The 13,459-nt window shown below is 43.3% G+C and overlaps 1 protein-coding gene across 1 annotated transcript in view; it reads right to left on the bottom strand.

Annotated features, from left to right (window-relative positions):
- The window catches only part of ATL1 (atlastin GTPase 1), a 91,788-nt gene extending 80,464 nt beyond the window's left edge, over positions 1–11,324 (bottom strand). Inside the window, exon 1 of the mRNA XM_030214352.1 lies at positions 11,279–11,324. Coding sequence (XP_030070212.1) covers positions 11,279–11,312 — 34 coding nt within the window. The 5' untranslated portion in view covers positions 11,313–11,324. The remainder of the gene's footprint in view (positions 1–11,278) is intronic.
- Positions 11,325–13,459: the final 2,135 nt, after the last annotated feature.

Here is a 13,459-nt window from a genome sequence, read left to right as displayed (position 1 = left end):
CCTTCAAGTTTCTATGGACGTGTATTTTAAAAATCTGGCCCTGGCAAGGCTTACTCATTTTACTTTAGCCTAACAAAGGGAACATAGCACTTGAAACCTACTCAGAAGTGTAGAAGCAGCCTAATGATTAGTGCAGGAGGCTGAGAACCAGGGAAGCCAGGGTTCAAACCTTTCTCTCCAAGGACACTCTCTGTCACCTTTGGCAAGTCACTTCACTGTCCATTTAAGGCCCTTTTCCTAAAATGTGCTAAGCAGTTAGCATGTGAATTAGTGCAAAGTAACTGTTAGCGCTTGACCTGCAGTAACAGTTTCCACACTGACATGACAGCGCAGGCTAATTCACGTGGAGGGGCATTTTCGATATGATGTCCAAGTCCGACTTTGAACGTTTTGCAAAATACATCCAAAATCTGAATAGCAAAGAAGGTCATTTTCAAAAAAGAAAAACATCTATCTTTTGTTTTCGAAAATAGAAGGTTTTGTGATTTGGATGTTTTATTTTTTGGTCCATTTTTGAAAAAAGAGCATCCAAGTGCAAAACGCACAAAATCAAGCCAGCATTTTTAGTACACTGGTCCCCCTGACATCCCAGGAAAGCAATAGGGCATCCTAGGGGGCTCTGCAGTGGACTTCATAAAATGCTCCCAGGTACACATCTCACCATTGCTCCCTTACTTTGTCTGCTGAGACCCCCAAAACCCAGTGGCGTTCCTAGGGCGGCTGACACCCGGGGTGGATTGCCGATGCACCCCCCCCAGCGAAACGACACCTCCCCCCCGGGTGCATTTTTACCTGCTGGGGGGGGGGGGTGCCGCGCGCCTGTCGGCTTCGCTCATTCCATGCTCCCTCTGCCCCGGAACAGGAAGTAACCTGTTCCGGGGCAGAGGGAGCACGGAATGAGCGGCGCTGACAGGCACGTGGCACCCCCCCAGCGGTGTGCACCCAGGGCGGACCGCCCCCCCGCCCCCCCCTAGGAACGCCACTGCCAAAACCCATCCAAAACCCACTACCCCCAACTGTACACCACTACCAAAGCCCTTATGGGTGAAGGGTGCACCTATATGTGGGTACAGTGGGTTTCTGGTGAGTTTTGGAGGGTTCACAGTTTCCTCCACAACTGTAACAGGTAGGGGGAGGTAGAAGCCTGGGTCCACCTGTCTGCAGTGCACTGCACCCATCAATAGACTACTCCAGGGACCTGCATGCTGTTCTAATGGACCTGAGTATAACATCTGAGGCTGGCACAGAGGCTGGCAAGTAATGTTTTTCATCACATTTTTGGGGGGTGGAAGGAGGTTATTGACTACTGGGGGAATAAGGGGAGGTCATCCCTGATTCCCTCCAGTGGTCATCTGGTTTTTTAGGGCACCTTTTTGTGCCTTATTCGTTATAAAAATAGGTCCAGCTCAAAACGTCTTAGTTTTAGTCCTGGACATTTTTGTTTTCTTCCATTATGGCTGAAAAACGTCTAAGTCTCAGGAACGCCCAAGTCCCGCCCTGAACACGCCCCTGATACACCCCCTTGAGATTTGGGATGCACTTCTGACAGACTTTTAAAAAATGTCTGAAATAGGTTTCAAAAATACTGATTTGGACGTTTTTGTGAGAAAAACGTCCAAATGTTGCTTTATGCCACTTTTTAGACGCTTATCTGTTTTGAAAATGAGCCCAATAGTAACTGTGTTGTCTGCTGCGGGGTGAGAAATGGATGTGAGCTGCATATTGCAGTTAGAACATGGTCACTTACCATGTGCTATCACTAGTAAAGGTAGCAGGGATGCACTTTCTGCCTCCTAGCTGAACTGACATGTTTCCCTATGGGAGCAGGAGCAGGAAAGCCAATGAAACATGATCTTATAAGGCCAATTTCCCATAGGAACAGGATAAAACCATGAAAGATGTTTTTATTCTTTATCGCATTTGATATATTGCCTAAACTGATGCACAGAGCTAAGCAGTTTACAATTTAATAATATAACATATGATAGAATGAGAAAAGAACTCCAATAAAGACAGCAAAGACGGAAGAAGTAGGCAACAATCAGACAACATTCGAAAGAACAAAAAAAGACAAGGGAAAAAGCCATGAGGTTAATTAGAAACTAAAGAGGAAGAGAGGTAAATAGGGAAAGGAAAGAGAGCACCAGACCTCCATCATCACGCCACCAATCACAGTCCAAAAGCCTGCTTAAACAACCAGGTTCTTATCTCAGCATCAGGAAAGCTATTAGTTCTGGGAAAACGGTAACAACAAATATTTTTCTTACTCAACTGGGTTTTATTTTTTCACTGCTTTACTGTTTCAATTAGAAATAAGATTTTTCTCTCATGTTTTCTATTAGACATTGATTCCTGAGATGAAGCAACTTTTCTATTGCTCTGATAATAATAAGAAGCTATTTGTTCATGCCTTTTGTAAAGAGATTTGTATTAATCTGTAAAAGTCACCAAAACTTGCATGTGGCCAAATTGTGCATGTAATTTAATTAAATAGCAAGTTAACTAGTGCCAACAATTGGCTTTTTAACAAACAATTATTGGCACTAATTAGATTTCATTGAACTTTACACGTGTGAATTTAGGCGCAGAATCTGGGCCTAAATTTTACACATGATTTGAAAAAGGGGGTGCAGAAATGGGAGGGTCATGGGTGGAACAAGGGTGTTTCTAAGATTAATGTATGTTGTTATGGAATAATGGAAATACACGCCTAATGTAGGCATGTATATTTGCACCACGTTTCAGTTGGTGCAAATGGCTGCACCTAACGTTTGTACGATTCCCAGGCATAAATGCTGTTCTATAAACCGTGCCTACCTTTAAGCAAATCTTATAGAACAGCGCTTTTTTCAGCGCTGATTTGTTTTGGTGCCATATGTAGAATCTAGCCCTAAGGAGGTCTTTTATTAAGCCATGGTAGCGTTTTTAGCTTGCAGTAGAAATCAGCTGACGGTAAACGCCAAGACACCCATAGGAATATAATGGGAATTTCGGCATCTCCTATGCATTTATGCCACGAAGGTATTTAAACATCTCTATCATATCTCTCCTCTCCCACCTTTCTTCCAAAATATATATATTGAGATTTTTAAGTCTATCCCCTTGTGTTTTATGACAAAGACCGGCATTGACAACTTTAGTAACCACCTTCTGGACCAATTCCATCCTGTTTATAGCTTTTTGACGGTGCGATCTCTAGAATTGTACACAATATTCTAAATGAGATCTCACCAGAGTCTTATATAGGGGCATCATCACCTCCTTTTTCCTACTGGCCATTCCTCTCCCTATGCACCCAAGCTTTTCTAGCTTTTGCCATCACCTTTCTTACCGCTTTGGCTACCTTAAGGTCATCAGATATGATGTATTTGCAATGGGCTAAGACTCCATATATATAGTGCCTAAACAAATTGGTATTGTATAAGCCACACCTAAAATTTATCTTGGTTTATACAATTAAAGCTTAAGAAGAGAGTTTGTGTGTAAATTGAATCTTGGTCATTTGCACCAACAAAAATGTGGTGCAAATGCCCACACCTAAATTTATGTGCGTAGCACCGTTATTCTACAATTATGCGTGTAACTCAAAATCATGCCCCTGATCTGCCCCGAAACGACCATGACCCTCCCTTTTCTGTGCCCCCTATTTTAGACCGTGTTTGGTAACCTTTATAGAATCAAGGAGAATGTGTGTGCATATTGTAGAAAATACACAGGTATAGGCACACATGTATATCTTTTTCAGAGCAAGTGTAAATTTATGCTTGGCAATTCGCATGCTACTTGTGCTGGTTCTTGAAGCCTGCTTTATAAAAGTAGATATGCACCTTTTTTAGACTTCACATACAGGCAAGCTGCTATAAAATTACTCCCAAATTTGCACTGTTACCCTATTAGTGCAGTATACTAAGCAGAAGTCCTGAGGCAAACAATTATCCAATGTAACACTGAAACTGTTTAAAATATCATAATCTGGCATACCCCATGCTAAAAATAATCTAATAATAATTTCATCCAAGATCTATCTCAGTGAAAAGTATTATATAGGCTTTACTCCACCCCACAAAGGGAAACCTTTCACGTTGTATGTGCCTTGCATTTTCTGGATCAGAGAGCACTTTGTAAGTGCATTGACCTGATCTAAAACATGCTCCCATTCTGTGTTTATCGGGAAAGGTTTTGCATTGCTCACCCTTAGTTGTGATAGGTTAAACTTACTGAGCATAGACACCAAGGGGTCCATTTACTAAGCTGTGGTAAAAAGGGGCCTGCACTAGTGTTAGCACATGTTTTTGATGCGCGCCGATCCCCCTTATACCACAGTGGGTAAAAGGCTGTCTTTTTTTTTTTAAGAAATGGCTGTGTGGTAAGTGAACCACTTACTGCATGGCCATTTCCAGGGGGGAGTACTTACCGCCATCCATTGAGGTGGCGGTGAGGGCTCCTGCACTAACCCAGCGGTAACCACTGCCCAATTACCGCCAGGTAATCACTGGCACTACAAAAATAGAAAATATTTTTGTAGTACCGGAAATGGCATGCGCTGGGAAGTGGGAACTACCACCGGGCTCCTTCGGTAGCCTGGTGGTAGTTCTGGATTGGTGGTCTTGCTGTGCTCCAACCCTTTAGTAAAAGGGTCCCCAAATGAGCAGATTAATTTAATACATCTGATTCAGTATTAAGTAGTTATGACATACACAGTATAACAAAACAAGGGCACCCCGACAAAACAGCCTGGTAACAAAATAGCCCTTGACAAAATGGCCCCTCCCACAAAATAACCCGTGACAAAATAGCCCCTAGACAAAATAGCCCCCTAGAAAAAAATGCAGTGCCATATTCTGGGCAGCCTGATCAGGCCCTTTTGTCAGGGGGCTAATTTGTCAAGTGCTATATTGTGGGCAGGCCATTTTGACAGTGGCTGTTATGTCAGGGGCTATTATATCGGGAACGTTTTTTGTATGGAGCTTTTTTGTCGGGTCTATTTTGACTGGGTACCCAAAAGAAGTGTCACGAGTGCTATATAGATGGTTTCATCAATGAGAATAAACCAGAGTTGCTCTTTGACATGGTGCCTTACTGGCAGTGATTTCTGTGGTGATGCAGGAAACTCTTCTTTCAGTCTCATGTCTGATGGGGTCAGTGGGACTCAGTTACATCAGAAAGGTAATATTCTTGTGTTTGGGGGGAGGGGGAAAAAGTGGAAGATCCCTCTATATAGGCTTTAGGATAACATTGGAGGGTTCAGCCTCTTCAGAGGTGTCCTTTTCAGCTTTCACTCTGTGAGGGAACATAACTCACCCAGACAAATAAGTGGAAAGAAAATGGGGGAAAAGAGAAAATCAATGGAGAAAGACTAAGGAGGCTAGGGCTTTTCAGCTTGGAGAAGAGACGGCTGAGGGGAGACATGATAGAAGTATATAAAATAATGAGTGGAGTGGAACAGGTGGATGTGAATCATCTGTTCATGCTTTCCAAAAATACTAGGACTAGGGGGCATGCGATTAAACTACAGTGTAGTAAATTTAAAACAAATTGGAGAAAATTTTTCTTCATCCAACATGTAATTAAATTCTGGAATTCGTTGCCAGATAACGTGGTGAAGGCTGTTAGCTTAGCAGAGTTTAAAAGGGGTTAGACGGTTTCCTAAAGAACAAGTCCATAAACCACTACTAAATGGACTTGGGAAAAATCCACAATTCCAGGAATAACAAGTATGGCCTTTGTACGTTTGGGAAGCTTGCCAGGTGCCCTTGGCCTGGATTGGCCGCTGTCGTGGACAGGATGCTGGGCTCGATGGACCCTTGGTCTTTTTTCCCAGTGTGGCATTACTTATGTACTTATGGCTACTATCTCATTACTACCCCTTTGGTGTTTAGTTCTGCTTACTGCCCTGGAACCACCAGTTCTAGAGACTAAAGACATCTGTTGTGCTTCATAGAGTGACACAAGTCTTACATACAACTGCTGGTTTTAGATGTTTAGCAATTACACATTGCTGGAAGTCCTTGCAAACATTAGTACCCCGATCTTAATCAGGTAGGGCTCAATGTACTGTAAAAGGGTAATTTTACAAATAATTTTTGCACCTAGAATGTTGTTTTAGGCATGAAATGAGCTGTTAAAATCTGGTTACGCCTAAAAGTACGCATGGTGCAAGCCTGCACACGCTTTTACAGTAGGTATGTATACTCGGGGGAGAATTAGGACAGACCATGGGCAGAGTCATGATTTTTCACAAGGTTGTTTATTTTAGCTTACATTTTCTTATTGGTATGGTTATATTTTTAAACTGGTGTTTTATGTTTTTGCTTAATGTTTGCAAGTGAATGATACTGGGTATGGGCTGTTATAAGGTCCTCAGAATTGTAGTTGATATGGGATATAAACTTTTAAAATAAATCTTATTTAAAAAATAATGTCTGTGCCTTCCATGTAGGTGTGTTCTCTGCAGGGTTTGAGCTAGTATTTTAATGAAGACACAGGAACACCTATGTGTCTTTATAAAATAGGCACCTTTCTGCCCTTTTAACTAGGTGCCCTGTGATAAAATGCTCCTTATTTCCCCACAGGTACAAAGGTGGAGATGTTCCCTCTCCTTTTCTGTGGACTTCCTGTAAGACTAGAAATCCGTGCAGAGCGTTAGAGTCTTGAGTGCACGCTGACTCACGGGACCCTGAGCTGACTGCTGCTGCTGTTATCACTGCTGCTTTTATCTTCATGCTTTGGATTAGTGGAGGGAGGAAGAAATGGGTAAGGGGGGCAAGGGAGATGTGGAGGTCCGCTATCTTGTTTTCATCAGCATGTTGGATCAAATTGGATAAAAGTTTGGTAAGCACCGACTTGGGGTCTGATGTGTCTATGGTAGAAGTGTTTAATATACCTAGCCCTTAGAGTATGAGTATAGGCCATTTAGGGCAATGACTCATGACACCAGATCCAATTTTTTTGTACAAATTCTAATTTAGGGCACTGTATAAATGCTGAAATAATATTTGTCAGAGAACAAGTGTTTTAATAGCCTTAAGGATCCTACTGCAAAATGTGCTCCAAAGATTGACTTGTGCCTGGAAGCTGCTCAAAGATATAGAAAGTACATTTTTGAAATGGCAAATTAAAAGCTCTTTTTTTTCCCCTGTTACAGTGCTGTACCATTTACTGGAAGCTCCATTATGTGTTTCAGTTTCTACTCTGGGTGCCAGTGTTCACATCACACTGCCTGTATTTTGTTGCTGTTTCTCCAGGTTGAGGAAGCTCTAAGAAAGCAACACATTACATTTCAAAGTCTGAACCTTTCATGAAATTTTCTTTAAAAAGGCAAACTACGATAATGACATAGTAGTGTTCTAGCATTATATTGCTATGGCTCTCATTTTTAAATTATTACAATTACAGCTACAGTCAACAGTTAACTATCCTTCTCTAGAAGTGGCTGAGCTATGGTTACTGAGAATTAGATCCTTGGTTTCCAAACTGTTTCCAGCTGGAGTATTAAAGTTAGTGGATACACTACTGCATGGATCTCTAATCCCACTCCTTGTGAACCTCCACTCTAACCTGCAGTGGAGAGTAGTATGCGATGTGGGGCCCATGAGTCCTTGCAGACCCTGTCTCCTTCTCCTGTGTGGGCTCTGACTGGAAACCTGTGCAGAGGGCCTGGGCCTGTGAATGCAAACTGACTCACATGCTCTGTGTTGCTTCTATTCCTACTGCAGGTTCCGCCTCTGCTTTTCCAGTTTGGGTGACTGGGGGGGGGGGGGGGGGGGTGGCAGAGGGAGGAGAAGAAGGGGATGATGGAGGGATCAGGAAAATTCAGACATGCATCCTTTAAAAACTCTTTTATTTGCAGATAAGATGTAACTGATGGTAGGATAAAGAATATCAAAAGACTACTGATGTAATTCTGGAATGCAGGTTTATCTTTTTCTATTGTTACCTGCTTACAATCCCTTTTTTACTTTATGTATACTGCGTTTTACCAGTGCATTGCTGTTCTGTTTTTTCAATGATTACCAAGTGGAGACTTTTTTTTGATTAACTTTTCTGGGACTATATAAGACATGACAAATTCCTAGACCCCTGATGCAGGCCAGTAGGGCCGAAACACGAGTCGTGTCAGGTCTCCTTTATTGTTCTTGAAGTTTACTGAAATAAAGAAAGCTTTTTGGACACCATCTGTGAGAGGTTTCTTTTTTGTTCCTCTACTGTTTTTTTTTTTTTTTTTTGGGGGGGGGGGGGGGGAGCTGGTGCATCCTATCTGTGAAGTTTTTCTTCTGTTCGTGACTGACTAGAATTTTAATGGAACCTAGTGGAATATAAGAACTGTATAGCACAGCACAGGAAAATGAATGGAGGTCTGCGGTTTTGTTTTAGTTATTGTCTGGAGTTCAGTGACGTTTTAGGAAGCACTAGCTCAGAAAATACATGATATTTAGAACAGTTTGTTACAGCTCAAGGAATTCCTTTAAACCACATTTTTTCAGAAGTGGTCATCAACAGTTTTTTTTTTTTTGTGGGCACACCAGCTGCCATTGTTGGGGGACTTGCTGACTGCCGTTGACCTGCTCTTTATTTGAGGGTTCCTGATCTACCACTTCCAAGGCTCAGGCCCAGATGCACAAAACCTAACAAGCCCACAACTTGCGTTTTAAACTGGTTCCAGCCAGTTTAAAATGCAAGTAGTTCACCCCGGGCATGCACTAAGGGCATTTTCCCTGCCACGGTAGCAGGCAATGAAAACGGAATGCAAATGATTGAAAAGCTATTATAATGAGCTGCACTACCGTTGCAGCCCATTATAATGAGATGCACTACCGTTTTTCCGATTCCCTTACCGTAGGAACCCTAACGAGATGTCTGACCTCTTGGTAGGGCTCCTGTGAGGGAATCGGAAGGGAAAAGGGCCCCCAAAAAAGGTAAAAAAGAAAAAAAAAAAGCAGGGAGCGCATGTGAGGGGCGTCCTTTAAGGACGTACTCTCCCTGCGCTTCTGAGAGACGTATTTTTTTTCGCAGTTTTTTGCTCTGCCGGTGCTCGTGTTTTTTCCCCCCTTCTATTTAGTCTTCGCCGCGCCACTTACCCCTCCACAGCGAAATTTTTATATTTTCCTGGTTGCCGGAGAATCGGGACATCCCTTTAGATTAGGCTCCTCTTCCTGGTCTCTTCAGCCAATCAGAGCGCGTTTCGCTGACAACAGCCAGCTAAGCCCGCTTTGATTGGCTGAAGAGACCAGGAAGAGGAGCCTAATCTAAAGGGACGTCCCGATTCTCCGACTCAGGTATCGAAGGACTAGAGAATGCAAGTGAGCTACAATGAGTAGCTCATTTGCATTCCCTATCGTTGATGCATTCCCGTTCCCTACCGATTCGCTATGGAATCGGTAGGGAACGGGAATTACCAATGTCTTTAATGCATCTGGACCTCAGTGTGTTAGAGTCATGTGGTGCCTACACTCTTCTCACAGGAAAGAGGAGAGCAAGGGAGCATGGGCACTGCATGGCTCAAACTCACAGGTTGGCATGACTGGGTGGAGAGGCAGACAGTGGTAGTCAGTGAATCCTGAACAGTAGGAGAGGTGGGAAAGAAAGCCACCCAATCCACTTCTTCCCTCCCTCCCCATGATCATCCTATTGTTATCTGTTCTCCTCCCCCCCCCCCCCATACATATAAGCCAGCCACCAAGTTGGGTGACTGGATGGTAATAGAGGTGTTGGCTGGGTATAACATGGGGAGGTCTGGTGATGGTGAGTTAATTGGAAAGGGGGAAGACCAGGGTGAGAGTGTGTGTTTGTTAGGAGAACAAGAAGGGTAGTGAGTAGAGGGGAGAAGGTTCGCAGGATGAATAAGTGCAATGGGGAAGAATCTACAGAGTGGTAAATGCATAAGAGGTGTGTGGGTGAGTGCATGGAGGGAAGGGTACATTGCTGATCAAAGTGGCCACCAGGAAGTTAGTGACGGCACTCTGAATCACGCAAAAATATAACTCCTTTAGTCACAATTGTCCCCCCAAATTGTACCTCCTTTAGTCTGCAATGTACCCCCCTTACCCTTCTCTCCATGCACTAACCCACACACCTCTTAAGCATTCACCACTCTGTAGATTCTCCCCCATTGCACTTACCCATCCTGCAAACCCTCAAATACTTGCACCTATAAAGCCATTGTGACTACAAATAATATTTGACCATAAAACCTCCAATGTAAAATCTGAACAACACACCTTAGCTTTCTCACGAAATATTTCAACAGCAGTGTGCCAGTAATTATAAACTACTGCTGGGCTCCTCCAAGCTGGTGCTTGGTACTTCTTAAATACAAAGAGTCGTCTCATGCGGCGAACACAAAACTAGCAAGGGCTGATCCACAGTCCCAGAGAAAGGGGGTATCAAAAACGCATCTTCTGCTCTATCAAATGGTATCTGTAATGGTGAGGAATTGCTGATTCCTTTACACAGTCTGTATATTTGACTCATCTGGCTCAGCCAGCTTTACTGTATGTACTACGTGCCTATGTGATACAGAATATACAGTATGCTCCACCCATATCCCACTCAATGCCCAGACACATCTCCCATTTTTTTGTCAACTAGAATCGCGACTGGATTCTGAAACAGTTCATCAGCCGGCGATCCAAGTGGCTCAGCAATCTCAATCCAGAATTTTTGTTTTTAAACAGCATTTAACATATTTTATGCCTGTGCGTACATCAAAAGCAAAAGATGGTACGTGGGAACTTGCTCCTTGTGTCTCACAAATTAGGAGGTGCGCCTGGCGTCATTTCAGCCCTACCGCTACTGCTGTCTTTTCAGCACCGATTTTCCTTTATAGAGATCACGGTTCCTTTTAACCCCTTCGTGCTCCCTACCCTGCAGGGTTGTTGTTGTTGGGTTTTTTTTTTTTTAAGGTAGGTATGCAACCTCGGGGGTACAGTGACAGGAGGGCATCAAGGGCTCAGACAGCCCGACTTCCAGCAATGCCAGTCAGTGTGGCAGCCGGGATCCCCCTCCCCCAGAGCCCTAAGCTGCAGTCGCTGTCCAAATGCTGCGAGGCCTGGCCTTCCCTTCCCTTTCCCGCACCTAAACCCACCACAGTATCAACTGACAGCGCCAGCCCCAACAGCACGTCAAGATCGGGGATTATGGTCAGCAGATTCCGCCCCTGCAACCGCCTTGACAACAATCACCTACTGTCAGAGCGTCCTTAGGGCAGCTCCTGGAAGAGACGTGCAGCCCACCTGTAGTGCTAAGCGAGGGGAGAGGTTTAAGGAACCACCGTACGCACCCCAGCTGTTCCTTTCCTTGCGGTTCCTGGCCATAGCTGTCTGTCTCTTGCAGGGGGGGCTGTCAGGCCTGGGCGCTGGCTCTGCTGATGCTGCGGCGAGAAGACGCTCTGAGGCTGGAGCCTCTCGCAGTTCAGCCTGAGAACTTGGAGTTGTGTGTGTGTGTGTGTGTGTGTGTGTGTGTGTGAGAGTGCACTATAGCGTCACACACAGGCACACATGCACAAAATACCTCTTCACACGTTTCAAGTGCGATCGGGCCTCACACATCATGCAGATTTAACAGCAGACACACAACGCTCCACAGAAATCAGTGCACAGTTCATTTACATAATATATAATCCACTCCAAATCATTCAACTACTTCGCCTTTTAATGATTTAATTATTTTTACAAATCACTTTTCCACTGGCGTACAAATATAGTGTTATTTATCTGCACGTGATGCATTAGTCTACCGACGCAAACAATTCAGAAGCACACACCCGAACTCAATACTGTAGAAATATTGACTGGGATGAAGGAAATCATTATGGACTAGATACTATATATCACACCTAAAAAATTGGCATAGAAATGAAATTTGCCTAAGCATATTCTATAAAGTACACCTTAATTCAGGCATATTTGATAGAATATGCCTAAATTTCTGCATGGTACATAGAATACGCTGAGCGTTGCTCTGTCTGACTAAATTTAGTCATGGGCAATTACGCCAAGTAAAACTCAATGTAAATCCCGACTCTAAATTATGTACGGACGGGGTGTATCCTACGACAATGCGCATAAATTTTAGAAACACAACCCACCCATTCCATGCCTATGGTCACACCCACTTTTCAACTACACAACTTAGAATTTACACGCATGTTACAGAATACACTTAGACAGTTCTGCGTGTAAATTCTAATTACTGCCAATTATTGCTGATAATTGGTTAACATCCAATTATCAATGCTGATTAGCTTGTTAACTAATTAGCTTATGCACATTGTTATAGAGTACGCTTCAACTTCCACGCAGAAATCTCAGCATGATATATAGAATCACGGGGTATATATGCCTGTTAACAAGACAACTAACATTAAGGCAATGATAAAGGAACTGCTGTTTCCAAAGTTTATGTGGCCATCAAATGGTAATGGGTTTTTTCTCTATTCTGACAAAGTTAAGCCTATGTTCGTTTTATTGAATCTTCAGTAGAATGTCTAAAGCTATTCAAAGGGGCACTCAGTTTTGTTTAGGTGTGAGCTTAACTTTACAGCAGTAGTACAGTGGGACATTTGCAAAGGGACACCACAGAGTCAGCTCCAGCCCCTTCTTCTCTCCTGTCTCCCCCCACCCCCAAAAAGAGCAACATAACTGGGGGCAACTAGCAATTACAGGAGATGAGGTGCTGGAACAGATAATAGAAACTCTTCTTTCCAGTAATTTCTCTCCTTCCTCCTCACCCCCAAGGCAGCACAGGAAGAAGAGGGGGAAAGATGCACTTACATTTCTAGGTAGAGAAGGTGAGTATGGAGATGGCAAGCCAAAGTGACATTTCCAGACATCAAACCCATCCGCATCTCCTCACTATAAATGCCACTACTAGAAAACTCCCACAAAAACCTTGATCAGTTTCAACCAGTCTGTAAAACTACTATTATCATTATTTGATAGCATCCTTCAGTCAATTATTTTATGTAGGTGTACTGTAAAGTGTGAAATCTATAGGATGGGACAAAATCTCTATATACATTCGGAACCTTCTGTTCTCTACCACACACTCAGCATCCACAGCAGAAGTTCCAATAATAGGTGCCTGAGCAGTCCTAGAAAGTTTCTCCTTACAACTCATTGTATCAACACTGCTGAGTTATTAGAGTATTTATTAAGTGTGGTCCAGCAGATTCTAATGTTGACTGGGCTGGGGTGTTTCACTTCACTGGACAGTTATTCCTCGCTTTGGTGTAATTTTGTCTCAGAATCCCCAGATTTAGATGGATATGGTATGAAAATCAACATGAAATGCTACATAAACAAAAGAGTCAATGCGCAGGAACTCACTCAGGCTGGAAATAGTGCTTGGGGGGGGGGAGGGTCCCAACAGTGACTGTTTACTTATGAAAGACAGATTTTACAGCATTTGCATCCACAGGAATCCCACAGTGAGATCTAATAACAGCACACTGGAGTCATTG

The sequence above is a fragment of the Microcaecilia unicolor genome, chromosome 9 (genome assembly GCF_901765095.1).
Source record: "Microcaecilia unicolor chromosome 9, aMicUni1.1, whole genome shotgun sequence".
Classification (NCBI taxonomy): domain Eukaryota; kingdom Metazoa; phylum Chordata; class Amphibia; order Gymnophiona; family Siphonopidae; genus Microcaecilia; species Microcaecilia unicolor.
This window is presented reverse-complemented; position numbering and strand designations above follow the sequence as displayed.